Genomic DNA, 27,280 nt, shown 5'->3' with positions numbered 1-27,280 from the left:
TTGACTGCTAACCAGAAGGCTGGCGGTTCAAACCCACCAGCCACTCCTCGGAAGGAAGGTTGGGCAATCCTACTTCTGTAGTGATACCGCCTAGGAAACCCAAGGAGGGGTCGCTATGAGTCAGGGCCGACTCGATGGCACATAACAACAACAACAACTACCATTTACATATTTACAAACCATGTAAGCACAAAAATAACTTAGAACTTCTTTAGTAAATAAACCTGCTTAATTTTGTTTAATCCAAGCTTATTTGAGAACAAAATCTTTTTTATTAAAACATAACACTCATTATATTACAAAATATGAATTTTCCATAGCACGTATTACAAAACATCAGTGCAGAGAGAATACCTCATTTATAACCTTCAAAAATTATTTCAAAACTTTCAGAGGAAGGAAACTTGTTTCTCTGCAAGACAATATGATAAAATGTGGAAAAAACTTAATACACTGGAAATACTTCTTTGTTGTGAGTTCAAATGATACAATTTCTCAGAGTTCATTCTAGATGTCTTCTCAAGCAACAATTGCCTTTTCTTCTCCAATGCCTTCAATGAAGATAAATTTCTAAAGACCACTATGCTTAACACCCTATTTTGACCACATCCTCGTTTTTCAATGTTACTCTCAAAATGTATCATCAGGATTGAACTCAGTATTTTTAGATAGCAAATGAAGAATAGAGATAATTATTTTGTTCCAAACTTTCTTCTAAGAAATGTCATCTAACATAGCATAACCTTAATATGATTCACATAAAACAAATTTTGAAAAAAAAGGAGATTGCAACGTTGTTACCAAGATAAACTCAGTAAATTAAATGAGCTAAGCTCTTCAATGTATTATCAATTTAAATGCTGAAAATTATCTTATGCAAGACAATTTTGGTTTGAATATAAAGGTTTTTTTTTTAGAAAGAAACTAGTTAGAGAGATTTACTTCTCAAATATGAAAGCAGGGCCTTGTAATCAATATAAAAGATTATGTTTGCCATTTTATTTTCTATGTTAAGGGAGAATTCATCTATATCCTGAAAATTATATTAATTGATTCAGGCATAAGTAAAGTAAGCCAACATAGCAGTCTTTTAAGCCATGTTCAACTGCAATTTACTGTCAAGAAATCATGACTACCTAAACTTCTTCCAGTGGTAAAGTCCTCCAAGTATCAGAAGGCTTATATCTCTATCATTTCCCTCATTGTGTCCTAGAGAATATTTCAGACATTTATTCCATAAATGACTGCTATGACCAATAAATCTGAGACATAAAAGTTTAAACAAAGACGAACAGGTTTCTTTCCTAAAAAGTTTCCTAGACAATTCAATAGGCTAACAGTATAACCTGGATGAAATCACTGGGCTATCAAGCTGCTATAATTAGTAGCTGTCAAGGAAAATCAATGCGAGGTAAATGATTGTGGGATTAATTATGTCCCCAAATATATAATGAGTCTCTACCAAAAGAGACACCTATGCCTGAGGTCTTCCTTTGACATTTATAAGTCAATTATAAAAGAAGTTTTTTATTAAATTTCTTATGTAACAAAGTAACAAACTTTTACATAGATATCACTGAGCTCAGCATATAATTCTCACCTCTTCATTTATTCAAGGTATAATCCTTCAAACAAAAGAGCCAGTTCCCCAGCCTCTACAGTAGATAATCTCCAAAGTACTACACTTCCCAATTAACCAGTAATACGGATGACCAGAAGATCCTCCTAATCCAACTACATATGCATTGATGATTTTAGATCCATAATCAATGTCGAAGCCTCTCAGCAAACAATGACACATAGAAGATTACCTCATCTCTGGTTCCTTTGCTCTGATCTTTGTTATTGTGTATCTGTAGATTTACTTAAAATAGGAATGAACTATTTGTCAAACAATGATTTCTACAGTATGGGGTTGCTGTTAGTTGCTGTTCAGTCAATTCTGACATGATGGCTAAATTTTCAAGGCTGTGAGCTTTCTGAAGTAGATCTTCCAAGGCATTTCTGGGTGGGTTCCAACGACCAATTTTCTGGCTAGTAGTAGCATGCTTAAACATTTGCACCACCAAGGGACTCCTTCCATGGTATGTTGTTGTTGTTAAGTGCCACTGAGTTGATTCCAACTCAAAGTGATCCCATGTGACAGAGCAGAACAGCCCCACAGGATTTTCCAGGTTATAATCTTTACCGGAGGATATTGCCAGATCTTTCTCGTGCAGAGCCACTGGGGGGGGCTTCAAACTGTCAACCACTCAGTTAGCAGCCAAGCGCTTAATTATTGTGCCACCAGGGCTCCTTTCCATTGTACAGAGGGTAAAAAGGACAAGATTTATCATTAATCAATAGTCTGGTCTCTTTATAAGAAACACAAGGAGGAATTGCCATTTAACAACATTTAAGAGTGTTTTTATTTTGATGAAAATGACCAATCCAAAATGAATTGAGTGGGGCAAAGAAAACTGGTGTGATGCAGCCTGAATGTTCTGATCCAGAAATTCAGGCTTCCAGTGAGTGCCTCACAGTGGATAAGAAAGTAGGTATTGTGCATACCAAAGGAGACTGAGTGGAGCAAGCAGTTTGCAATCAGCTTCTAGCTTGAAGGCTGGCAATTTAAACCCACCCAGCACTCTGTGGAACAAAGTCCTGGCTAATTACTTCTATAAAAATTACAGCCAAGAAAACACAAGGGAGCAATTCTACTCTATGACATGCGGAATCACATGAGTCAGGGACTTAGTTGACAACAGCTAACAACAACAGTGTGGGCCCAAGGATGATCAGAAAGGGGTCAGGAAACTTAACTAGCATAAAAATGATTAGGCTGAGTAGATTCCTAAGCAACTTAAGCCTCTCACGATAGAGTGCTTGCTTTACAGGAAATCTAACCTATAGACAATTTAGATCTATTCAAGGTAGTTGTAATTCTGAAACTTTCAAATAGTTCCTAAGATACAGACTACTCTTTTCTACTTCCGTAGTGATACTGCCTCAGAAACCCAAGGAGGGGTCGCTATGAGTTGGGGCCGACTCGATGGCACATAACAACAACCACAACTCTTTTCTGAAGGGCTGTTTTACACCCTTAGGAAATCTGTCTTCTTGGGCCCTACGGCTTAGATCACCAACAGCTTTAGTGAAAAATAGGAAACAATGTTTAAAAAAGAAAAATACCCTGGTATGGATTCAAAAACTCTGTCCTATAAACTCTGTTGGTGAGTGGAGGTCTGTCGATCTTTCTACCTGAGTCAGTTTAGTGTCAAAGGCTTCAAGTGATGGCTGTGTAAGTGCTGTTTTAGGTTTTCTAAGGGAAGACCTTTGTGTCACTCATGGTATAAAAGAATATACTTAGCCCTCACTTTTGGGGGCAATTGAAAGTTACTGTTTTATTTTCTCTTTAGTTCTACTGGATTTTCTTGTATTTGCCTAAACCCTTCAACTTACACTGTCATTCTCCTTGATGGAGAAAAAAGGAGCGAAATAAGAATTCTGTCTTCTCAGTTTTCATTAGGGATTCATTTTCTTATAGTTTATCTTCTTGCTTCCTTAAGAGGCTTCACACACCCATTCCCATTTGGCTTTACTAATTGGAAGTCCTTAGCCATTTGTTTAGAAACCTGGCTTCTTTCTGAAAAGTATCCTCCCTGACACTTCCTGTTTCTGCTGTATTCATCCTTGGCATATCCCTCTCTTCACATGTTGCTTTTCACATAGTCCATGATCCACAGACTTAACCATGTGATTCTTTAGCTGCTTCATTCCTTTTACTTTTTATAATTGCTCATTCCTCTTGAGTCTTATTTTCTTTTGGAATCTATGACCTTGAAATTATAATTAACTTTTTGATAATTTTTAAAAATTACTAAATTCCAGGGGGTATGACTAAGAATGTCAGAGTTTCCTTCCATTGGTTTTACTTCCCAGTCTTTGAAAATGGTATTTTTTCCCTAGGTTTCTTTCATTTTACCTTACCCGTGACTTTTTCTTAGTTAGAATTTCATCTAGGGAAGATATTCTTCTTGTTGTTACTTTTAATTATATGTTGCTGTTGTTGGTAGCCATTGAGCTGAGACTGACCAATGGGAACTTATATGTAATAGAATGAAATGCTACCTGATCCTACAGCATTTTCATAATCATTGATACATTTCATTCCATAGTTGTGGCTACTGTGTAGCACCCTCCAAACCCATATTAGACAACATTCTGTTGTGATACATACAGTTCTCATTGGCTAATTTTTAGAAATAGATTACCATACCTCTCCTCCCAGTCTGTTTTAGTCTGTAAACTCGAATGAAACCTGTCCACTGTGAGTAACCCTGACGCTCTTTGATGTATTGGTGGCATAGCTTTCAACATCACAGCAACACACAAGCCACCAGAGTACAACAAACTGGTAGATGGGTGGTGGGGTAATTCATATATTAGCACAAATCAATTATTTACCTGATTGTCAGCTTCAAAAAGAATGAAATTTCTGATAGATATCTAAATGTCACCCATCAGTAACTTGCTTAGGAAGCAGTTTTATTATTACCAAAATGTTGTTGTTGTTTTTATGTGCTGTCGAGTCGGACCTGACTCAAAAAACTAAACTTACTGCAGTCAACTAGATTCAACTCATACTGACCCCTCCCTTAGGTTTCAGAGGCAGTATCTCTACGGAAGTAGATTGCCCCATCTACCTTCCGAAGAGTGGCTGGTGGCTTTGAACTGTCAGTTTTCTGGTTAGCAGTTACATGCTTTAGGCACTATGCCACCACAGCTCCCAATTTAGATTGTTGTTGTTGTTGTTGTTGTTGCTGTTATGTGCCGTCGAGTTGGACCCAACTCATAGTGACCCCTCCTTGAGTTTCTGAGGCAGTATCACTACGGAAGTAGATTGCCTCATCTTCCTTCCGAGGAATGGCTGGTGGGTTTAAACTGCCAGCCTTCTGGTTAGCAATCAAGTGCCTTAGGCACTACGCTACCAGAGCTCCGAAATATAGATTAGCTGCCTTAATTCAGAATGCTTGGGTGCTGTCTTAACTTGATCCAGTGTGTTTTCTGGTAAATATTCACAAAATTTACAAAATGTAAATTTTGTATTCAGCACAATACTGAATGTAAAAACAAAACAAAACAAAACAAAAAACTCTTTCACTAGAATTCACTTTCCCATTTCTACCAGCAAAACAAGGAATAATTCCCGAAATAAATAAAAATACATTCAAAGAACCTTTGAACACCCCATGCTTATCTATTATTTGGTTTGTAGAAAGTCTGTTGTGGTATCTTTTTTTTTTATTATTAATGTCTGTGATTTTTATATGGACAATTAATAACTAAACTTGAGTGAAGGAAGCTATTAGCTGTATTACTCATTTGGTTTATCATTGTAATGATCTTTTTCTTTCTTCTACTATCCTACAGAATTCTTTCACTATGATGTTTTTTTTTTTCAGCTTCCTAGATTTCCATGCAGATACATATACATTTTTGTCATCCAGTGCTGATAAAATCCTCTACCAGGTCTATTTATCAATATTTAAGTAACCACAACTAAGTCTAAAACTTCTACACCTAAAATATTAACATGTTGGAAAGCTTTATTAATCAAGTGAAAATACAGCAGTATTCTCTAATAAACTGTAACTTGCTAATGGCAAGACTTAAGTTTGATAGTGCTTAGCACAGGGTACTGATGATAAAAGAATCTTAAACAAATGAAAGAAATGAAAAGGTAAAAGGACTGAACAGAATCTTAAACAAATGGAAGAAATGAAAAGGTGAAAGGGGTGAACAGAAGATTTCAAAGAGCAGCTCGAGTAGGCAAAGCCAATTACTATAATGAAATGTGCAAAGACCTGGAGTCTGAAAACCAAAGGGAAGAACATGCTCGGCATTTCTCAAACTGAAAGAACTGAAGAAAAAATTTAAGCCTCGAGTTGCAATATTGAGAGATTCTATGGGCAAAATATTGAATGATAACATCAAGAGAAGATGGCAGGAATACACAGAGTCACTGTACCAAAAAGAACTGATCGATCTTCATCCATTTCAGGAAGTGGCATATGATCTAGAACCAATGATAATGAAGGAAGAGGTCAAAGCTGCAATGAAAGAACTGGCGAAGAACAAGGCTCCGGGAATTGATGGCATACCGATTGAGATATTTCAACAAACAGATGCCCCATTCAAGGCACTCACTCAGTTATGCCAAGAGATTTGGAAGATAGCTACCTGGCCAACTGACTGGAAGAGATCCATATTTGTGCCCATTCCAAAGAAAGGTGATCCCACAGAATGTGGAAATTATAGAACAATATCATTAATATCGCACACAGGTAAGATCTTACTGAAGATAATTCAGAAACATTTGCAGCATTATATTGACAGAGAACTTCCAGAGGTTCTTCAGAAGAGGACGTGGAACAAGGGATATCATAGCTGTTGTCAGATGGATCTTGGCTCAAGGCAAAGAATACCAGAAAGATGTTTACTTGTGTTTTCTTGACTATGCAAAGGCATTTGATTGTGTGGATCATGACAAATTATGGATAACATTGAGAAGAATGGGAATTCCCAAGCACTTGATTGTACTCATGAGGAATCTGTACCTTGACCAGGAGGCTGTCGTTCGAACAGAACAAGGGGACACTACATGGTTTAAAATCAAGAAGGGAGTGCGTCAGGGTTGTATCCTTTCTCCACACTTATCCAATCTATATGCTGAGCAAATAATCCGAGAAGCTGGACTATATGAAGAAAAACGTGGTATCAGGATTGGAGGAAGAATCATTAACAACCTGAGATATGCAGACGATACAACTTTGCTTGCTGAAAGTGAGGATGACTTAAGGCACCTACTGATGAAGGTTGAATAATACAGTCTACAGTATGGGTTACGTCTCAACAGAAAGAAAACAAAAATCCTCACAACTGGACCAATGAGCAGCATCACAATAAATGGAGAGAAGACTGAGGCTGTCAAAGAGTTCACATTGCTTGGTTCTACAATTGATGCCAAAGGAAGCAGCAGTCAGGACATTAGACAATGTGTAGCATTGGGAAAGTCAACTGCAAAGGAACTGTATCAAGTGCTGAGGAGCAAGGATATCTCCTTGAGGACTAACGTGCGCCTGACACAAGCCATGATAATTCCTTGTATTCATGTGAGAGCTGGACAATGAATAAGGAAGACCGAAGAAGAATTGATGCTTTTGAGTTGTGGTGCTGGCGAAGAATGCTGAAAGTACCATGGACTGCTAAAAGAACTAACAGATCTGTCCTGGAAGAAGTGCAGCCAGAATGCTCCTTGGAAGCAAGAATGGTCAGACTTCGTCTCACCTATTTTGGTCATGTTGTAAAAAGGGACCATTCCCTGGAGAAGGATGTCATGCTTGGTAGGGTGGAGGGTCGATGAAAGAGGGGGAGGCCTTCAAGGAGATGGATTGATACGGTGGCTGCGATGATGGGCTCAAGTATAGCAGGGATTGTGGGGCTGGCGCGGGATCGGGCAGTGTTTCGTTCTGCTGTGCATGGGATCGCTATGAGTCGGAAATGACTCGACGGCACTTAACAACAACAACAACAAATGAATGATTTTCCATGAAGCAATTTATGTTCTCAAATAAGATTAATAGCATTTGCAATGCAGTAATATCTCATTTGGTTACTTCTTAAATTCTTACCAACAAATGTTTTAAAAGACAAATGTTCATAAATATTTTTAGTAATATTATTTATGAGAGCAAGAAAATAGAAATAAGACAAATGTTCAACTCTTAGTAATTATACAGGTATATTAACAATATATTATTATGTCAGTACATGAAAAAGTTATAAAATAAATGAAAATGATCAAATTCAAAATATGTATCTACTGTAATCATTATGGTATTTGGTATTTGGTGGTATAGTGCCTAAGGCATTTGACTGCTAACCAAAAGCCTGGCAGTTCAAACCCACCTGCCACTCCTCGGAAGGAAGGTTGGGCGATCTACTTCCATAGTGATACCCCCTTGGAAACCCAAGGAGGGTCGCTATGAGTCAGATCTGACTCCATGGCAGGGAGTTTGGTTTTGGTTTTTTTGGTAATCATCATGACACAAATATGTGACCACATATGTTTTATGGGAGCTCTGGTAGCACTGTGCCTAAGGCATTTGACTGCTAACCAGAAGGCTGGAGGTTCAAACCCACCAGCTGCTCTTCGGAAAGAAGGTTGGGCAATCTACTTCCATAGTGATACTGCCTCAGAAACCCAAGGAGGGGTCGCTATGAGTTGGGTCTGACTCAAGGGCACATTAACAACAACAACATGTTTTATGATGACACATTCAGTAGAGCCCATATAGAAATTAAGTCATTAATATTTTTACCTTAAAATAGCAAGTTATTTTTCTATAATTGTATTTAAATACACCATTGCTAGGAGAAAGTGTTAAGGGTTTCTTTATACATTAGTGTATTTAGATTTTGTTGTTATTTTGCTTATATTTAGTTCAGTAAGCATGTATTAATTTTACAAACAGAAAAATAAGACTATGAAACAAGAACTTAGATTTATTTAATAACAATTCTTAGTTCAGTATTAGACTTCTCACCTTCCAGTCAGGAGCTCTGGTAGCCTACCTAAGGCACCTGACTGCTAACCAGAAGGCTGGTAGTTCAAACCCACCACTAGCCACTCCTCTTACGGAAGCTTGGGCAATCTACTTATATAGTGATACCACCCCAGAAACCCAAGAAGGGGTCACTGTGAGTCAGGTCAGACTTGGCAGCACATAACAACAACAACAGCAGTCAGACACCAGGCTTCAACACCAGGTCGATACACCACAAGCACAGCCACCACTCATCTGCCAGTGGAGATGTGCTTGTTGCAGTGATTCTGAACAAGTGTCAGCAGAGCTTCCAGACTAAGACAGACTAGGAAGAAAGGCTTGGTGACCTACTTCTGAAAATCAACCAATGAAAACTATATGGATCACAATGGTCTGATACCTAACCAATCATGGACATGATGCTGAACCGGGCAGTGTTTCCATTGTGCACTGGGTCGCTGTTAGTGGGGTACAACTCAATGGCTGCTAACAATAACCAACAGCAGTAATAATCTAAAATAAACTATTCAAAGGAATAAAGTATATTCCTTAAAGTGGTGTAACTACTTGACTACAAATTGCTTTGATTGGTCAAAGTCAACATTTTGTGATCTCTTCTCAGTCATGAGAACACTTTTCTAATTTGCCCTACCTGCCAAGGATCTCTTTCTCTCAAGCATTCTTTACTACCATCATCAGCATCAACAACAACTACAATAAATAACAGATACTCTTTTGTACATACTAGAAAACAATGAAAAAACATCCACACGATTTTTCCAACTCTCACACTTTATTGTTTTAATATCCCTTCACATTAGCAGAAAATAATCTCCTTCGGTTAGTTGGGTATTGATATATTTTGAAATGATTCACCTGTATTCAATTGGATTGCTAGGTTTATTGATTTGTTACCTTTTATTTTTTTAAGTCTCAAAGTTATTCTTAATTATTGACCATATAGGGCAAAGGGGTATATCATTATTTTACTTATTCAAAGTTTATTTGGAGGCATCTGTTTTATATTTGTTATCAACTGTCTCCAAGTAAATTCACACATCTACATGCAACATTTCAGTATGAAATTGGAGTCTGATACAGACCCAGAGATCATATTTATACTCTGATTTTTCTGTTACTTTGATATTTACATTTTAAGATATAAACAAGCTATGACCATTTCAATTCATGCAAGTAAATCCAAAAGCAAACGTTTATACCTCTTTTCATCTATCACAGTACGAGCAGACCCCTTTGGGGATTTATCTATGCAAATGTTAATGAAAAAAAGTATCTCTGTATGAATATGACTAAATTAAAAATAAATAAATAAAGGTAAAGTCTGGGAGAACATTTCACTTCTTGTATATCTGGACTATTTTGAAGTTAAAAGATAACAGCGGACATTATGGGGAATTGCAGTCAATGTCATGAAACAAAATGTGTATGCACTGCTGCTATATGGAAAATGAATTTGTTTCACAAACTTTCACCCAAATCACAATAAAAATTAAAAAAAAAAAAGGAAGGTGAGAATGGTTGCATAACTTGAAGAATGTAATCAATGTCATCAAATTGTAAGTGTAGAAACTGTTGAAATGGTACATGGTTTACTGTGTATATTCTCAACAACAACAAAATAAATAAATAAAATATAAAGAAAAAATATAACAGCAGATTGTTGCTGTTTCAGGCTTTACAGCCTGTGTACTAATCAAGAAGACTTGATTATCTAGGCCTCCAACTTCCTGATTAAGCCTTACTGAACTCATGTGCCAAATCAGTTAAAAGTTTTTTACTCAGAATAAAAAACATAAATAACAAACAAACAAAAAACTCTAAAATCAAGTAAGTAGTGCTGTAGGGGGCTTTTGAAGTTATAATAAAATAAACCAATGTTTTACCCAAGTTTATACATCCAAGATGCAGTGCCCTTGACATAGTTTTAGTAACATTGAGAAATATAATTCACCTAGGAAAGAGTTAGAACATAACACACTGACATGCACCATTGCTGGAAAGGACAAAATTCATGATACAACACTTTATTCTAGCTTAACTTTTCCTAAGAAAACAGTATTTTGTGTAAAATGAATTCAACTCTAAAAGTGTAATTAAAAATATATATAGACATTTATGTAAGAGGAATGTTTAAGGCCAAAGTAATTTTTTTTTAGTTGGGGTTATATGGAATTGCTATAAATATTTTCTCTTAAAAAAAAATTAAAAGTTCAAATTTAGAGAAGTTTTACAGACCTCATAATTTAAAGGAAAATGCATTAGATTTATTTATCTCATGATTTTATACCCTAATATACTTATGTTTTATAATTATAATCATTTATAGTATGTTGCATATTCTAATTTTCAAGGAATTTTCTTATGAATTGTCCACTGACTGTCATAACAATCCTGTAATGTAACTGTTGTAAAGTTACTTCTGTGGATTGAACAGCTACATGGTAACCTTGGTTCCAGAATCCATGTCTCCATATTGCCCCACTGTTGTGATGGTGTATGCAACTACTATTAGAAAGCCTTATGGTGATAAATGTGTCTTTTTCAAAAGAAAAAGTTTAAATCATTTCAACATATGAGATGTACAAAACATTCCCTTTAGATACTTAAATTTATTTAGGGTTGTGTAAACAGAATAAAGGAGAGATAGAAATTGATATTCCCCACCTCATCCTCTGAAAAGAAATACCACCAATCTCTAGCCAATTACTATTAAACAGCTCAGTCGGTCCACTTTGCTGCCTCTGTTACTGCCACAGCCCCTAAAAACATTTCCACCACCTCTAGTCTTTTACCATTCTCACCACCGTTATCTTCCTAAAAGGCAAGTTTGACTTTGTCACTTCCGTCTGAAAACTGTTCCATGGCTCCCACTTCCTTTCAAATGAAAGAGGAAAGACTAACTAAACTTTCAAAACCCTCTTCAGCCTCACTCTTCAACTCAACATTATTTTCTCACTTCTACCTTCCAGAAAAGACTTAGGTCATGTTCTCTCTCATTTTTAGGCTGCTGTGTGTGTATTTCCTCTGCCTGGAATGCTCTTCCTCACATCTTTATCTGGCTACCTCTTATTCACTATTCCAGGCTCAATTTATGCATATCCTTTGGGGAACCTCCCTCATTCCCTTCTAGATGCCGCTACAAGGTTTCCATACCACAGAACTGATTACACTTTATTATGACCACTTGTTTTAACTGGCTGTTTCTGCCCTTGACTGTAACTACATGAGAAAGGGCTGGTGTTTATCCTGTATACTGTATTTCCTCTAGAGTCCTTGATCTTAGGTGTTCTATTAACATTTGTTGAATGGAAATAGCAATTAGCTAATCTTTCAAAATACACACTATTTCAGTTTAAACCATCTTTAAACTGACAGGCACTGGAGACTATAAAGTATAAAACAATTTTACAATTTAAATATTTCATATATTCATTAATTCATCCAGAGATGGTTGAAGTATAAAATATACTTGCTGGAGAAAATATGTTTAGAATATGCTTGGTGGAGAAAAGTGGTAAAACAAAAAAACCATTGCTGTTGAGTTAAGACTCAACAGAGTCCAATAGGAAAGAGTGTTGTTGTCATTATGTGCCATCAAGTTGGACCAGACTCACAGCGACCCCTCCTTGAGTTTCCAAGGCGGTATCACTACGGAAGTAAATATTGCCCATAGGGTTTCCAAGGTTGTAATATTTGTGGAAGCAGAATGCTACATCTTTCTCCCACAGGGCCACTGGTAGGTTCAAATTGCCAATCTTTCAGTTAGCAGCCAAGTGCTTTAATTACTGAGTCATCAGAGCTTCTTGGGGAAATTGATGGTATAATAAAATTCATTTAAAAAATAACTACTCTGAGGAAAAGTTAGTTGTAAAAAATCAAAAATGATCATTTGAAAAGCAAAATGATGACCATGTCCTTTTCTAAACTATAAAAAACAAACATACAAACAAACCTCGTTAGTCTTTAGCTAATAGAATAGCAATACTCTAATGCTGATGACTTTTCAAATAGTGACAGAAGGTGGGGAGGACAGGAGTACAAGGCATATATATAGGTCTTGAACCATTTTTTGGCTCTTTCAAACCTCTGCTCCTTTCCTCCCTTTGCAAACCTGTATCTTTAGATGGAGGGCTGGGGGTGGGAAAAGAAGAAACATTATCAAGCGCTTTTGAAGAACTTGAAAATACTAGAACACCATTGCAATCATTCCAAAACAAGTAACTAAGAGGGAATCAAACAAAATAAAATATGGTAGCATAATCTTTCTCACACTAAGAAGCTCAGCTCAAATGAGGTACTCGAGGCATGCTGTACAGAAAGAAAATGAATCATTCTTCCAACGCATAAACACATTTGTTTCAGTAGGTAGGTCTGTGTTACTCCAAGACTTTTCTGTGAGAGAACCAAATGAAGGCACAGAGCCATCAGAGGCTTCTGAATGTGTCACTTTCTTTCTTCATGGACTCTTTCAACATAAGCAAAAGAGAAAGTAAGAGAAAATAACCTTTGTAAAGTGAGGCCATATCAAATAGTACTAATTACCTGTTCATAATAGTTGATATTCTCCTCGGCCATATCTGTAAATGCTGACTTGATATCATTTTGCATATTTTGTTTCCATCTTTCCCAATCTGCTTTCAAGGCATTATTAGCACATTCCACCTTATCTTCAAGTTTTCCAATCTCTTCTGTAAGCTGAATTAGGTCACAAAGAGAGAGAAACTGATCTATGTATCCTTGTCACTAGATGACTTCATTGAATCTAAAATGAACATCATATCAAAACAGTTTAAGAATAAATATTTTTTAACAGGTCACCAGTGTTTACTGCATGTACTAGTTAGTATAAAAAGAACACTGGGCTCCCTCTTGGACATTGAGACATAGAGCTGAGTTCAAAGTCTGTCACCAATTAGTTCACAACCTTGGCTAATCTCTCAAACCCTGGGCTTGTTTTACTACTTACAAAGCAAAGGAAACTGAATTACAAGTTATTTCAGAATTCTTTCCCACTAAAATTCTCACTATCAATATAATTTGTAGGCGCTCTGGTGGCATACTGCCTAAGGCATTTGACTGCTAACTAGAAGGCTGGTGGTTCAAATCCACCAGCCACTCCTCAGAAGGAAGATTGGAATAACATTATTATTAAAAGAGATGGCTTCATTCATTTGGGTGTTTGATTCCTGGCTTGCTTTTTTTTAGCAGAAAACTCAGTTAACAGACATGTTATAATATCCACAGAGATTACAGACTACAACCTACAGGCCCAAAGGATTCATCTGCCAAATTTTACTCTGATAGCTAGTAACAGAGGTAGGTTTATATCTCAAGCGCCTGACACCTAGTCTATGCTCCATTAGACATAGTTAATGTGACATTTATACTCCCTCTCTACCTTACCCAGCAGCATTTGAGCACAAAATACGTTGACTTATTCTTTTATTCATATATCCAACAAGTATTTATTAACTATTGACTTTGTGCAAAGCATTCTCCTAAGAGCTAGAGATTCACCAGCAAAAAAAAAAAAAAAAAAAAGAAAAAGAAAAATCCCTGCCTTTACCAGAGCTTATACACTATTGGTAGAGACAAACTACATATAAGTAAAATAGGAACTTGTCAGTTGATAAGAAGTACAAATGAGAAAAATAAAGTGGAAAGAGACATGAGGAATGTTAAGATGCTGTAATTGTACCTATTTGGGTTTTTTTATTTTGATTTGGGTAAAAGTTTGCAGAGCAATTTGTTTTCCTTATACATTTTGTTTGCAATCTCCATAATGTAACAGCTCTCTTCCCACTTCCTCCCTGTTATTACCTTTCCCGTGTCCTCCTTCCCTATGCATGCCTACCATCTGAGCTATCTCCCTGTGCAAATGCTGCCCTTCTGTTCTCCCTTGGCTGATTGTTCTCAGGAATGTAAATGTTGTTGTTGTCGTTGTTATTTGCCGTTGAGTTGGCCCCGACTCACAGCGACCCCTCCTTGGGTTTCCGAGGCAGTATCACTACGGAAGTAGTATTGCCCAACCTTCCTTCCGAGGAGTGGCTGGTGGATTTGAACCCCCAGCCTTCTGGTTAGCAGTCAAGTGCCTTAGGCACTATGCTACCAGAGCTCCTAGGAATGTAAATACCTGGTGTAAATGTTCACCTTATAGACCTATCCATTGTTTGGCTGAAGCCATGGAAATGAGTTCAGTTCCAAGCTTGAGAGGTCACTAAGGTCACAGTCTTGGAGGTTTCACCAGTCTCTATCAGAACAGTAAGCCTGGTCTTTTTTATAATTTTGTTTTGTTCCGTATTTTTCTCCCACTCTATCTAGTATCCCCTATTCTGATCCCTTTCTGATTGGCTGACAGTGAGGATGCTGTGATTTTAGATAAGAAGAGAAAGGCTAAGGGAGAAAGTGCCATTTGAATAAATACTTAAAGTAAATGTGAGAGTGAGACATGGGATTCTCAGTAGGAAAAGGAGAAAGCAAAGGCAAAGGCTCAGAGGTAGAAGCATTCCTAGCTTGTTCAAGGAAGAACAAGGAGTGCAGCTTGGCTATAGCACAGTGGAAAACAGGGGAAGTTCCAGGAGATGAGGACGCAGAAGCAGTAGGTGACCAGATCTTACTGGGCAATGTTTAAAAAGAAGCACTTTACATTACCACTATTGTTGGCAGAGAGTATTTGTAAGACCCCACCATTTAAGGTGAATTCCTAGCTTAGAGATGCTAATATGTGAAAAAATGTGGACTTTAAACTCAATAAAATATAGTATTTTGCTTCCAATGTTTATTTGAATTATTTTTTAGGGGGGTTGGCTATGGAATGTAATTTCTCCATTTTTATTTCATCACAGTGATACTTGCTTTTATTTCCCTGGTAAAAGACATTTGGTATTATATAAATCTTCTATTACCTATGAGAAATTTATGACTCTTATGTTTGTTTTTTCCCTGTTGTTGTTATGTACCGTTGAGTCACACCTGACTCATAGTGACCCCTCCTTGGGTTTCCAAGGCAGTATCACTACGGAAGTGGATTGCCCCATCTTCCTTCTGAGGAGTGGCTGGTTAGAACCGCCAGTCTTCTGGTTAGCAGTCAAGTGCCTTAGGCACTATGCTACCAGAGCTCCCTACTTTCTTATTTTGATGGTAGGGTAGAACTATCTCAGAAGGAAGGTTGGGCAATCTACTTCCATAGTGATATCACCTTGGAAACCCAAGGAGGGGTTGCTATGAGTCAGGTGTGACTCGATGGCACATAACAACAACACAGTAACCACAAGGAGCTCTGGTAGTGCAGTGGTTAAGGCATTCAGTTGCTAATCAAAAGGTTGATGGATCTAACCCATGAGCTGCTCTGTGGGAGAAAGATGAGGCAGTATGCATCTGTAAAGATTACAGCCTCGGAAACTCTATGGGGCAGTTCTACTCTCTCCTATAGGGTCACTATGAGTTGGAACTGACTCAGTGGCATTAGGTTTGGTGGTTTTGGTATCATAGTCACAGTTATTCTCCTCTTACTAGGTGTTGTGGCATAAAACTGTTATGCATCAGAGTGGGATCACTGACAGTACAAGTTACCATCAGTCAATTCTAAGAGTAGAGTAGTGTTCCACAGGCTTCTTAATGGCTGAGTTTTCAGAAGTGGATTGTTGAGGCTTTCTTCTGAGGTGCCTGTAAGTAGACTTGAACTTCCAATTTTCCAATTAGCAGCTGAACACATTAACTGTTTGCACCAACCAGGGACCTACTGACAGAGTAGATCTCCTACCTCTGTCATTAAGAAACACAGTACTTAAATTGTATAATCTATCCTTCTCCTCCAGTGATGTTACTACCATAAGAAATTTATAACAAACTGCAAATCCTTCCATCAAGTCCTGGGAAGGGAATGCCCCTAGAAGTGGTATTCAGGTTGGGTTGTGGTTTTGTCCTGGCCAAAAGGTATGCTTTTCCAGATAAGGGATTCTATGCTGTGACATCTTCTCTAAACACCACTCTCATCTAACTCTCACCTATAGAAAGAAGGCTTGTAAACTTCTCAGTACAGCACTACAATCAATATATCAGTACAGAATCACAACTGACTGTGGGTCAGACTGACCTTAGTTCATGTCCCAATTCATCTTTTAGTAGCTGTGTGACATTGAGTATGACTACCTATTGCAGCCCTAGTTTCTTGATATGTGAAATGAATATAAAAATAACACCTAACTCATATGGGTTTTATAAATATTACATGAGACAATAAACAATGAGCACTGATTCATACAAAATGCCTGGGAATTTGCCTATTACCACCACTACCACCATCCTCATCATCATCCTTATTAATTGGTGAAAATGAAACTGATTGCCATTCCATTCCAGTATTTTAGACTGTGAAAATGTGTCATTCCTCTGCCAGGGCCTAGGTCTTAGGTTAATTTAAAATGCTATTTATGAATCTGTTCTCATCAGTATGTAAGATGATACGTATGCTTTAAATAACTATAATTAATTCTTGTCATTTTCTGTGTCTGCATCAATTTCTTTTTCTTTCTCTAATGACTTCATCAGTATTTTAATTGGAAAAGGAGAAAAGAGGCATTAGGTATTTACGTAAACTGAATCATCTTCCCAGAATTTTAATTCTAAGATTCTCGTTGATAATAAGCACAGCATACCTAATCCAAATTAAGAATGATATGGACTATATCTTTCCTCACAATTTATAAAAGCTGTGATTCCTCTTAGTTGACTTCAATTTCAAGAAAGTTCTTTGGTACAAAGAAGTATGCATTCTGACTATGCAAGTCAGGCTCTATCAGCAACACACACACTCGACAAAAGTAAACTGGAGTGTGAGAAGATGTATTAGAAAGTTGCTAGGTGAACCGCAGCCTATATGACTATGAGACCAGAAGAACTAGATGGTGCCCAGCTACCACTGTCAACCACTTGGAGAGGGATCTATGTAGGAGATCCTGGATAGAGAGGGAGAACAATGTGGAACAAAACTCAAAATCATTTGGAGAAAAAAAAGAGGGACCAGGTCTGTTTGTCTGATAGAGCCTGGTGGAACCACTGAGATGATGGCCCCTAGCTGCCCTTCTGGTCTGGAATTGAACCCACACCTGTAGCTTCCAGCCAAACAAAAGACAGGCATATGAGTTGAACATTTACCTGAGGTAGATATACTCCTTGGAGAAAACAATCATGGGAGAAAGAAGGGCTGTTTATGCACAGGGAGACAGCTCTAGGGGCAAGAGTGCATGGGGGGATGGACATAGGGAAGAAGTAACTATCAGCAGGAAGTGGGAGGGGAGCTGTTGCATTGTGGTAAATTGTAGTCAATGTCTTGAGACAAAGTGTGTATGAACTGCTGTATGGAACATGAATTTGCTCTGTATATTTTCACCCAAATCACAATAAAAAAAAAAAAAGAAAAAGAAAGTTGCTAGGCCAAAGAAGCTCCTTTAGTGTTTTGGGACTCTTCAAACATCACACAGCACATTTCAGAACTCTAAAGGAAGACCAGTAATATATCAGACAGTATTTCACTGCTATCCATAAGGTTTTCACTGGTCAAATTGAGAAGTGGCTGGCCTCTTGCTTCTTCCGAGTCTGTCTTAGTCTGGAAGCTCTGCAGAAACTTGTCCACCATGGGTAACCCTGCTGGCATTTGAAACACCAGTAGCATAGCCTCCAGCCTCACAGAAACACTCAACTCAAGCTACCAAAGTACAACAAACTGACAGATAAATTGAAAAAGAATGGTGTGGCATTCATCATTACAAAGAATGTATCAAGATCTGTCCTGAAATGCAATGCTGTCAGTGATAGGACAATATCCATATGCCTACAAGGAAGACTAGTTAATAATACTACTATTATTCAAATTGGAGCCTCAACCCTCAAAGCCAAAGATGAGTAAATTGAAGATATTTACCAACTTCTGTAATGTGAAATTGACCAAACATATAATCAAGAAGTGTTAATTATCACTGGTGATTGGAATGCAAAAGTTGGAAACAAAGAAGAATCACTGGTAGGTGGAAAATATGGCCTGGTTAAAGAAATGACATATGCTGGAGATCACATGATAGAATTTTGCAAGACCAACAACTTATTCATTGCAAATACATTTTCAACAATATAAACAGTGGCTATACATGTAGACTTTGCCAGACAGAGTACACAGGAATCAGATTGATTACATCTGTGGCAAGAGCAATGGAGAACTTCAATATCTTCCAGCAAAACATGGCCAGGAGCTCACTGTGGAACAGACCATCAACTGCTCACATGCAAGTTCAAGTTGAAGCTGAAGACAATTAAAAGACATCCACAAGAGTAAACTTAGGATCTTGATTATGTACCTCCTGAATTTAGAGACCATTTTAGGAACAGATTTGATGCACTGAACACCAGTGACCAAAAACCAGAGGAATTGTGGGATGACATAAAGAACATCATCCATGACGACTTCCAGTAAGATTATGGAATAGGCAGACAAGCTACACAGACCCTCTACAACACAGAAAAGAGAAACCAATTGACAGAAATACAGAAGATAATCCTGGATCCCTGAGCTTTGAAAGGACGTATACAGAAGTGGATTAGGCACCAACTAACGGAAAAGCCTCAACAAAAACAGTGAGTACAGAGACAGTCAGAGCAGTAGACTGTCAGCTACTCTGATGGGACCAACAGCCTGAATACTTCCAAGTGGTGTTGGGACCTGAGAATTGACCTATAGATCAACCCTGGTTGTCAAGGGTTACAGGAACACTGCACTGGTGGACTATGACTAGGAAAGGAAAGAGCAAGGAGGGAGACAACCTGAGCTATGAACGTTTGGCTGTCCAAAGGGCACAGCCATTTTGATTATTTACTAACAGTGGCCATTTTGGATATTTAAAGTGACTGAAGATGAAGCCATTTTGAATGTTTACAAGCAGTAGCCATTTTGGATATTTAAAGTGACCAAGGGCACAGCCATTTTGAATGATTACCAGCAGTGGACATTTTGGATTTTAAACTGACAGCATTCTCATTCTGAATCCAGGGACCTAAGAATAGGCTCTGTTTGACAGACCCCAAAAGAAAATCACAAAGACATATCATCATCAAACTGACCAAAACCAAAAGACAAAGAATCCTGAAAGCAGCACAGGAAAAAAAAAAAAAGTTACCTACAAGGAGCAACCAATAAGACTAAGCTTGTGTTCTTGGCAGAGACCATGCAGGTGAGGAGACAATGGGATGGTATATAGAAAAGCCTGAAAGAGAAAAATTTCCAACCAAGAATTATATATCCAGCAAAACTGTTCCTCATATGATGGTCAAACTAGGACATTTCCAGACAAGCAGAAATTAAGGAAATCTGTTAAAACCAGAGCAACCTTACAAGAGATGCTAAAGGGAGAACCAACAACAACTGACTATTAGCACGTATGATGACATAACCCAGAAACCAACCCACGTATAGAAGTATCCAAAGTAAATAAGCCTACAAGATTGTGAACAGAGAACCAGAGATATCAATTGACAAATGAGAGCAACTACAAACCAAAAAGAGGGGGAAAAAAAAAAAAACCTGTGTAGTTAAAGAACTTCTAAATGGTAGGGAACTAAAAACAACTACAAGATAGAATGGACTCTTCTGAACTTGGGAAGAAAATCACAGGGTAACCTCAAAGAAAAATGATAAATCTTCACAGCAAAATAAAAAAGACCAGCACAAATATTTGTTGTTGTTGTTATGTGCCGTCAAGTCGCCCCTGACTCATAGCGACCCCTCCTTGGGTTGCTAAGGCAGTATCACTATGGAAGTAGATTGCCCAACCTTCCTACTGAGGAGTGGCTTGTGGGTTTGAACCGCCAGCCTTCTGGTTAGCAGTCAAGTGCCTTAGGCACTATGCTACCAGAGCTCCTGCACAAATATTTAGCAAATGCTAAAACAATAGCAACAAAGGAAGTGATAACACGATTCATAAACAAAATGAGCTCAGTACAGAAAATTATACAGAACAAAGAAATTAACACCACAAAAAAGCACATAACAAAATGACAGCAACAGATTCATACTTATCGATAATTACATATCTGACAAGGGAATTATCTCTAAAATTTATAGAAAACTCCAACACCTCAACAACAAAAAGATTAACATTCCAATTAAAAAACTGGCAGAAGACATGAACACACACTTCACCAAAGAGGGTATTCAGGTGGCCAGGAAATACATGAAGAAATGCTCACGATCACTAGCCATCAGACAGATGCAAATCAAAACAACAATGAGATACCATCTCATCCCAGCACTAATGGTGAAGTTCAACAAGACAGAAATAACAAATGTTGGCAAAGATGTGGAGAGATTTTAACTTCCATACACTGCTGGTGGGACTGGGAAATGATACAATCACTGTGGTAAACAGTATGGTGATTCCTTAAAAAGCTGGAATTAGAAATACCATTTGACCTAGTACTCCCATTACTAGGAATATATCCTAAAGAAGTGAGAGCAAGAACGAGAACAGATGCACACCCATGTTCATCACAGCGCTATTTACAACAGCAAAATGAAAACAACCTACATGCACATGAACAGAAAAACGGATAACCAAACTATGATACATACACACAATGGAGTACTATGCAACACTAAAGAATAATGTAGAATATGCAAAACATTGCATAACATGGATGAACTTGGAGGCCATTATGCTAAGTGAAATCAGTCAATCACAGAAAGACAGATATAGTATTAGTTCATCATTGTAAGAAGTCAAGGAAAGGTTTATACATTGAGGGAAATTTTCTTTGTTGTTTACCAGGGGTGGGAAAGGAAGGGAGGGAACATTGTTAAAAAAAAAAAAAAAAATGTATTGACCCATGTCACTTTAGTTTTGTGTATTTCACTGTACATAAATTATATTTCAATAAAATCCATTAAAAAGGAAGAATAAGAATAAGTATATCATTTACGAAGAAAGCAAAAAGTCATTAAAAAGACAGGGAAAAAACAAAATGGATGTCAGAAGAGATTCTGAAACTTGCCCTTGAACAAAGAGTAGCTAAAGCAGGTGGAAGAATTGACAGGATAAAAGAGCTGAACAGAAAGTTTCAAAGAGCAGCTCGAAAAGGCAAAGTTAATTATTATAATGAAATGTGCAAAGATCTGGACTTTGAAAACCAAAGGGGAAGAACACACTTGGCATTCTCAAGCTGAAAGAACTGAGGAAAAAGTTTAAGCCATGAATTGCAATACTGAAAGATTTCACAGGCAAATGTTGAATGATGTAGGAAACATCAACAGAAGATGGAAGGAATACACAGTCACTATACCAAAATGAATTGGTTGATTATCATCCATTTCAGGAGGTGGCACATGGTCAAGAACCAATGGTACTGAAGGAAGAAGTCAAAGCTGCACTAAAGAAATTGGTGAAGAATAAGGCTCCGGGAATTGACGGAAAACTCATTGAGATGTTTCAGCAAATGGATGCTGTGCTGGAGGCACTCACTCGGCTATGCCAAGAGATTTGGAAGACAGCTACCTGGCCAACTAACTGGAAGAGATCCATATTTGTACCCATTCCAAAGAAAAGGGATCCCACAGAATGTGGAAATTATCAAACAATATCATTAATATCACACTAAGTAAAACCTTGCTGAAGATAATCAAAAAACAGTTGCAGCAGTATTTTGACAGAGAACTTCCAGAAACACAAGCTGGATTCAGAAGGGGATGTGGAGCAAGGGATATCATAGCTGATGTCAGATGGATCTTGGCTGAAAGCAAAGAATATCAGAAAGATGTTTACTTGTGTTTTATTGACTATGCAAAGGCATTCAATTGTGTGGATCTGCGTTAATTGGAGCTTTGTGTCAACTTGGCTGGACCACAATTCTGTGTGGTTTAAGCAATTGTGATGTGGGTTGTTCCAATGATGGGATCAGATGTATGTTTTGAGCAGCCAATCTGTTGAAAGGGAGTTTCTGTAAGGGTGTGGCCTGTTTCCGGTATATTTATGGACATCCTGGGAAAAGAGACACTCTTCTGTGGATTGGGAGTCTGCCTACAACTGTCCATGAGCGAACAATCCACCACTTGGCCTGGAGATCTTGGATTCGTCATTAGTTGGAGTCAACGGCCAGTATACTGACTGCCAACCTTGAGCTTCTCAGCCCCTGCAGCTGCGTGAGTTGGGAAAAGCCCCCAGCTTGATGTTTGATCCAAGAACTTGGGACTTGTCAGCTTCTATAAGTGTGTGAGCCATTTTCCTAAGATAAATTTCTCTTTCTCTATATATATAAGCTTTACTGGTTTTGTTTCTCTAGAGAGCCCAATCTAACACAGGATCATAACAAATTATGGATAACATTGAGAAGAATGGGAATTCCCAAGCACTTGATTGTACTCATGAGCAATTTGTACATAGACCAGGAGGCTGTCATTCAAACACAACAAGGAAATACTGCATGGTTTAAAATCAAGAAGGGAGTAAATCAGGGTTGTATCCTTTCACCACATTTATTCAATCTGTAAACTGAGCAAATAATCTGAGAAGATGGACTATACCATGAAGAACATGGCATCAGGATTGGAGGTAGAATCATTAACAACCTGAGATATGCAGACAACACAACTTTGCTTGCTGAAAGTGAGGATGACTTGAAGTATTTACTGATGAAGATTAAAGACTACAGTCTGCAATATGGATTATACCTCAACATAAAGAAAACAAAAATCCTCACAACTGGACCCATAAACAGCATCACGATTGATGGAGAAAGACTGAACTTGTCAAAGACTTCATACTACTTGGTTCTACAATCAACACCAATGGAAACAGTAGTCAAGACATCAAAAGACATACTACATTGGGCAAATCTGTTACAAAATACCTCTTTCAAGTGCTGAAGAGCAAAGATATCTCCTTGAAGACTAAGATGTGCCTAACCCAAGCTATACTATTTTCAATCACCTCATATGCATGTGAGAGCTGGACAATGAATAAGGAAGCCTGAAGAAGAGTTGATGCTTTTGAGTTGTGGTGTTGGAAAAGAATGCTGAAAGTGCTGTGGACTGCTAAAAGAACTAACAAATGTCTTCTGGAAGGAGTGCAGCTGGAACGCTCCTTGGAACCAAGAATTACCATACTTCATCTCACCTACTTTGGTCATGCTGTCTGAAGGAACCATTCTCTGGAGAGGGATGTCTTGCTTGGTAAAGTGGAGGGTCAACAAAAGAGGGGAAGGCTCTGAACAGGATGGACTGTCACAGTGGCTGCAGCAATGGGCTCAGGTATAACAGGGATATGAGGCTGGCACAGGACCAGGCAATGTTTCTTTCTGCTGTACATGAGGTCGCTGTGAATCGGAGATGACTCGATGGCACATAACAAAAACAACAACAGGGAGAATATTTAATTCACATTTTGTAGTAGCCTGAGAAAAACAGAGGTGGAAGCATTTTCTAGTTATCATCAAGTTAATTCCAACTCATGGCAATCCCATATGTTCCAGTGTGGAACTGTGATCCACAGGGTTTTCAATGACTGATTTTTGGCAGCATATTGCCAGGCCTTTCTTCTGAGGCACCTCTGAGTGAACTCAACTTCCAACATTTCAGCTGGCAGTTGAGTTGCATTAGCCATTTGTACCAGCCAGGAACTCCAAAAACACCCTGCATAATTACTTCAACAAAGAAGGGCAGTAATTTGGCCCTCCATTGGTGGAATAACTAAAAAAGCAAGCAACCTCTTTTTGCCAGTAAAAAGATATAATAGAAGAATACATAATAATAAAAGATTGGAAGACTGGGGTGTGTGTGGGGTGGTTACATTTAATAGCACAACTAATGGGTAATTTCAGTTATATTCAGCTAGAGATTAGCCATATGGTTTAAATGAAAACCATTAATACTAAGCACTCTGACAAACAAAACAATACCCTTCTCCAATAATGAGTACCTACTATAGTAATAATAACAGTAGCAATAATAGTGAGCATTTATGGCATTCCTACCAAGGGTCAATGTACTAAGCTATATTCTTTACACATTATTTCAATTAATCTGTATAATATGCTGCAAAGTTATTTTTATCTTGCTTTTACAAGCTGGGAAACTGAGAGGAAAAGATAAAAATAGTCATACAGCTCTTTGTGACACACTAAGGATTCAAAGGTTGGCCTTTGTTGAAGCACATGTCCTTTCCATACTGACTGAACACCACCAGACGGTGAGCTGGCCTGCCTGTGGTTTCCAAGGTTGATCTGATTTAGCTCCTATCTGAAGGAAATTATAAAGTGTTAGGAAGCAGATGTGCAAAAATAAAACAAAAAACAAGGGCTATAATATATAATACAGAATGTGATACATGTCATAACAAAGGGAAAAAAAAAAAACTACAGTGGCAGAGAAAGATGCAGAATGAAAAATTAATCCTGATTGTGGGGTAGGAGGCATCTTGACATTAATTCATTAGGCAGTAACTGGGTCAAGGGAATACTTGGTTCAGAGCATGGCATAAAACCACAGAAATGGTATGCAGCAGAATATGAGAAAAGAATGAACTGTAGTTGGGTTTGGCGTCTGGAATGGGCAAAAACAAACACAGGAAATGCAGCTGAAAATAGTGATTGAAAATTGACCCTGAGAGAGTATAAATGATATGAAGTGTGAAATGACTTCTGCAGGAAATGGAAAGACACTAAAGTTTTTTAATAAGGCACAACTGTATTTCAGATGGCTTCTTGAATCAGAAGTATGTAGAAATGGCTAAAAGAGAGGAGGAAAGAAAGAAAGAAACCAGTTCATTTGGATTGAGACTAATGAAATAACTAAGGAAAATGACAAGGGGAATGTGGTTCATTCACACTCACTCTTCCTGTTAAATTCACCCAGCACCTAGCTACACTGTCTCAGGAATAAGACCTTGCCTTCTAAGACACATGCCTAAGAGGAGATACTGAGATCCAATCAGTTTAAGAAGAAAAAGTGAAGGGCATTTCATGTAGAGAAAACAGCTCATGGAAAGTTATAGAATAATGTTTACTTTGGAGTTTCTGTATAACTGTAGGTAGTTTGTTAAGGTTAAGGACCCCTAGTGGTACAGTGGTTAACCACTTGACTAATCAAAAGGTCAGTAGTTCAAAACCATCAGCCATTCTATGGGAGAAAGATGTGGCAGCCTGCTTCCAGAAAAATTACTTAGGAAACAAACCCTATGGTGGCAGTTCTATCCTGTCCTATAGGGTCACTATGAGTTGGAGTTGACTTGATGACAATGAGTTTATTAAGTTTAGCACCTAGAGTGTGATTAGCAGAATAGCAAAAGGTGATAGAGGTGCAGGCAGTTGCCAAGTCCTAAAGGAATTTCCCTTGAGATGTTGGGATTTTAATAGAAGACAAAGAGAACTCACTAGGTAAGTTTTGGGAAGAGGCTTGGGGAGGGAAGCAGTAGTAATAATCAGATTCTAGACACTAAGGAAAAAGAGGAGAAAACTGAGTAGATGTTAGTTATAGAAGAAAAGTCAGTATTACTGATATGGGGTCAACGGTCAACTGAGTAGGCAGGTAGGGCAGGGTGAGATGGGAGAGGAAAGCCTAAGGCAACAATGATAATAGAGACCCTCACTCCTCAATAGTCTTGTGAGTCATGGTAACGCTTATATAAACACTCAAAATGATTCAGATCTATATAAAACATCAAATAATTTTTGGAGGTCAATATGAATAGAAAGAATAACCACAATATCTGAAGTGACTTTCTTATTTTAATTTGAGTGGTTTGGGTAAATTGGGAAATGATAGGAACATACCAATGCCATTCAAGCAGAGTTGAGTATTCAAATAATGAAGAAATATTTAAAGAACATATTTAAAGACTCTAGACATGGAAAGAAAAAGAAAAACTATAAGGGAATGACCCAGCGATGCACTTTACCTCTCAGAGAGTTGATGTGCACGTCTGATCTTTAGGGAGAGACTTATCCCCATTACTATGGTTTTTAATTTGCTATTTAAGGGGTGGTGTAGTGCATAAGGCATTTGACTGCTAACCAGAGGCTGGTGGTTCAAAAACAACAGTCAGTCCTCAGAAGGAAGATTACGCAATCTACTTCCGTAGTGATAATGCCTTGGAAACCCAAGGAGAGGTCGCTATGAGTCGGATCCGACTCAGTGACAGTGAGTTTGGTTTTGGTTTTGGTAAATCTGCTTTAGAACTCACTTTAAAACAAACAGTGGTGTGGCTCATTTCAAAACGATTAAAACATTTCTTCCTATAAAACGAATTTCTAATCCAACTTATTAAAATGCATAAATATATAAACCTGGTACTCTTTGTTATCTGTGACCTCTTTTAGTCAAGAAATTATTGTGTTTTGCAGTGATCCTAATTCTTAATGCATTGGTGGAAGTTTTTTTTTTTTTTTTTTCACTAGGGAAACATTAACTGATTTAGAAAGATTTTAACAAATCTGGACTTATGCATAGTTGATAAATGAAATGACTGATCATATATTTACATTTCAATAAAGATTGTAGTAGTTAAAAAAAAAAAATACCCTACCGAAGTTGGTAAAATAGGACTTCAAGTACAACTTAATTGAAGCCATGTTGCTGTTGTTGTTGTTTGCTGTCGAGTCGGCCCCGACTCATAGCGACCCCTCCTTGGGTTTCC

The 27,280-nt window shown here is 37.8% G+C and overlaps 1 protein-coding gene across 1 annotated transcript in view; it reads right to left on the bottom strand.

Moving 5' to 3' along the window:
* SNX7 (sorting nexin 7) overlaps positions 1–27,280 on the bottom strand; it is a 207,777-nt gene that overhangs the window by 43,402 nt on the left and 137,095 nt on the right. The window contains exon 8 of the mRNA XM_007936086.2: positions 13,152–13,304. Within this exon, the coding sequence (XP_007934277.1) occupies positions 13,152–13,304 (153 nt within the window). The remainder of the gene's footprint in view (positions 1–13,151; positions 13,305–27,280) is intronic.

Source organism: Orycteropus afer, unplaced genomic scaffold (genome assembly GCF_000298275.1).
Source record: "Orycteropus afer afer isolate SDZICR_OR568_19922 unplaced genomic scaffold, OryAfe1.0 scaffold00033, whole genome shotgun sequence".
Lineage (NCBI taxonomy): Eukaryota > Metazoa > Chordata > Mammalia > Tubulidentata > Orycteropodidae > Orycteropus > Orycteropus afer.
This window is presented reverse-complemented; position numbering and strand designations above follow the sequence as displayed.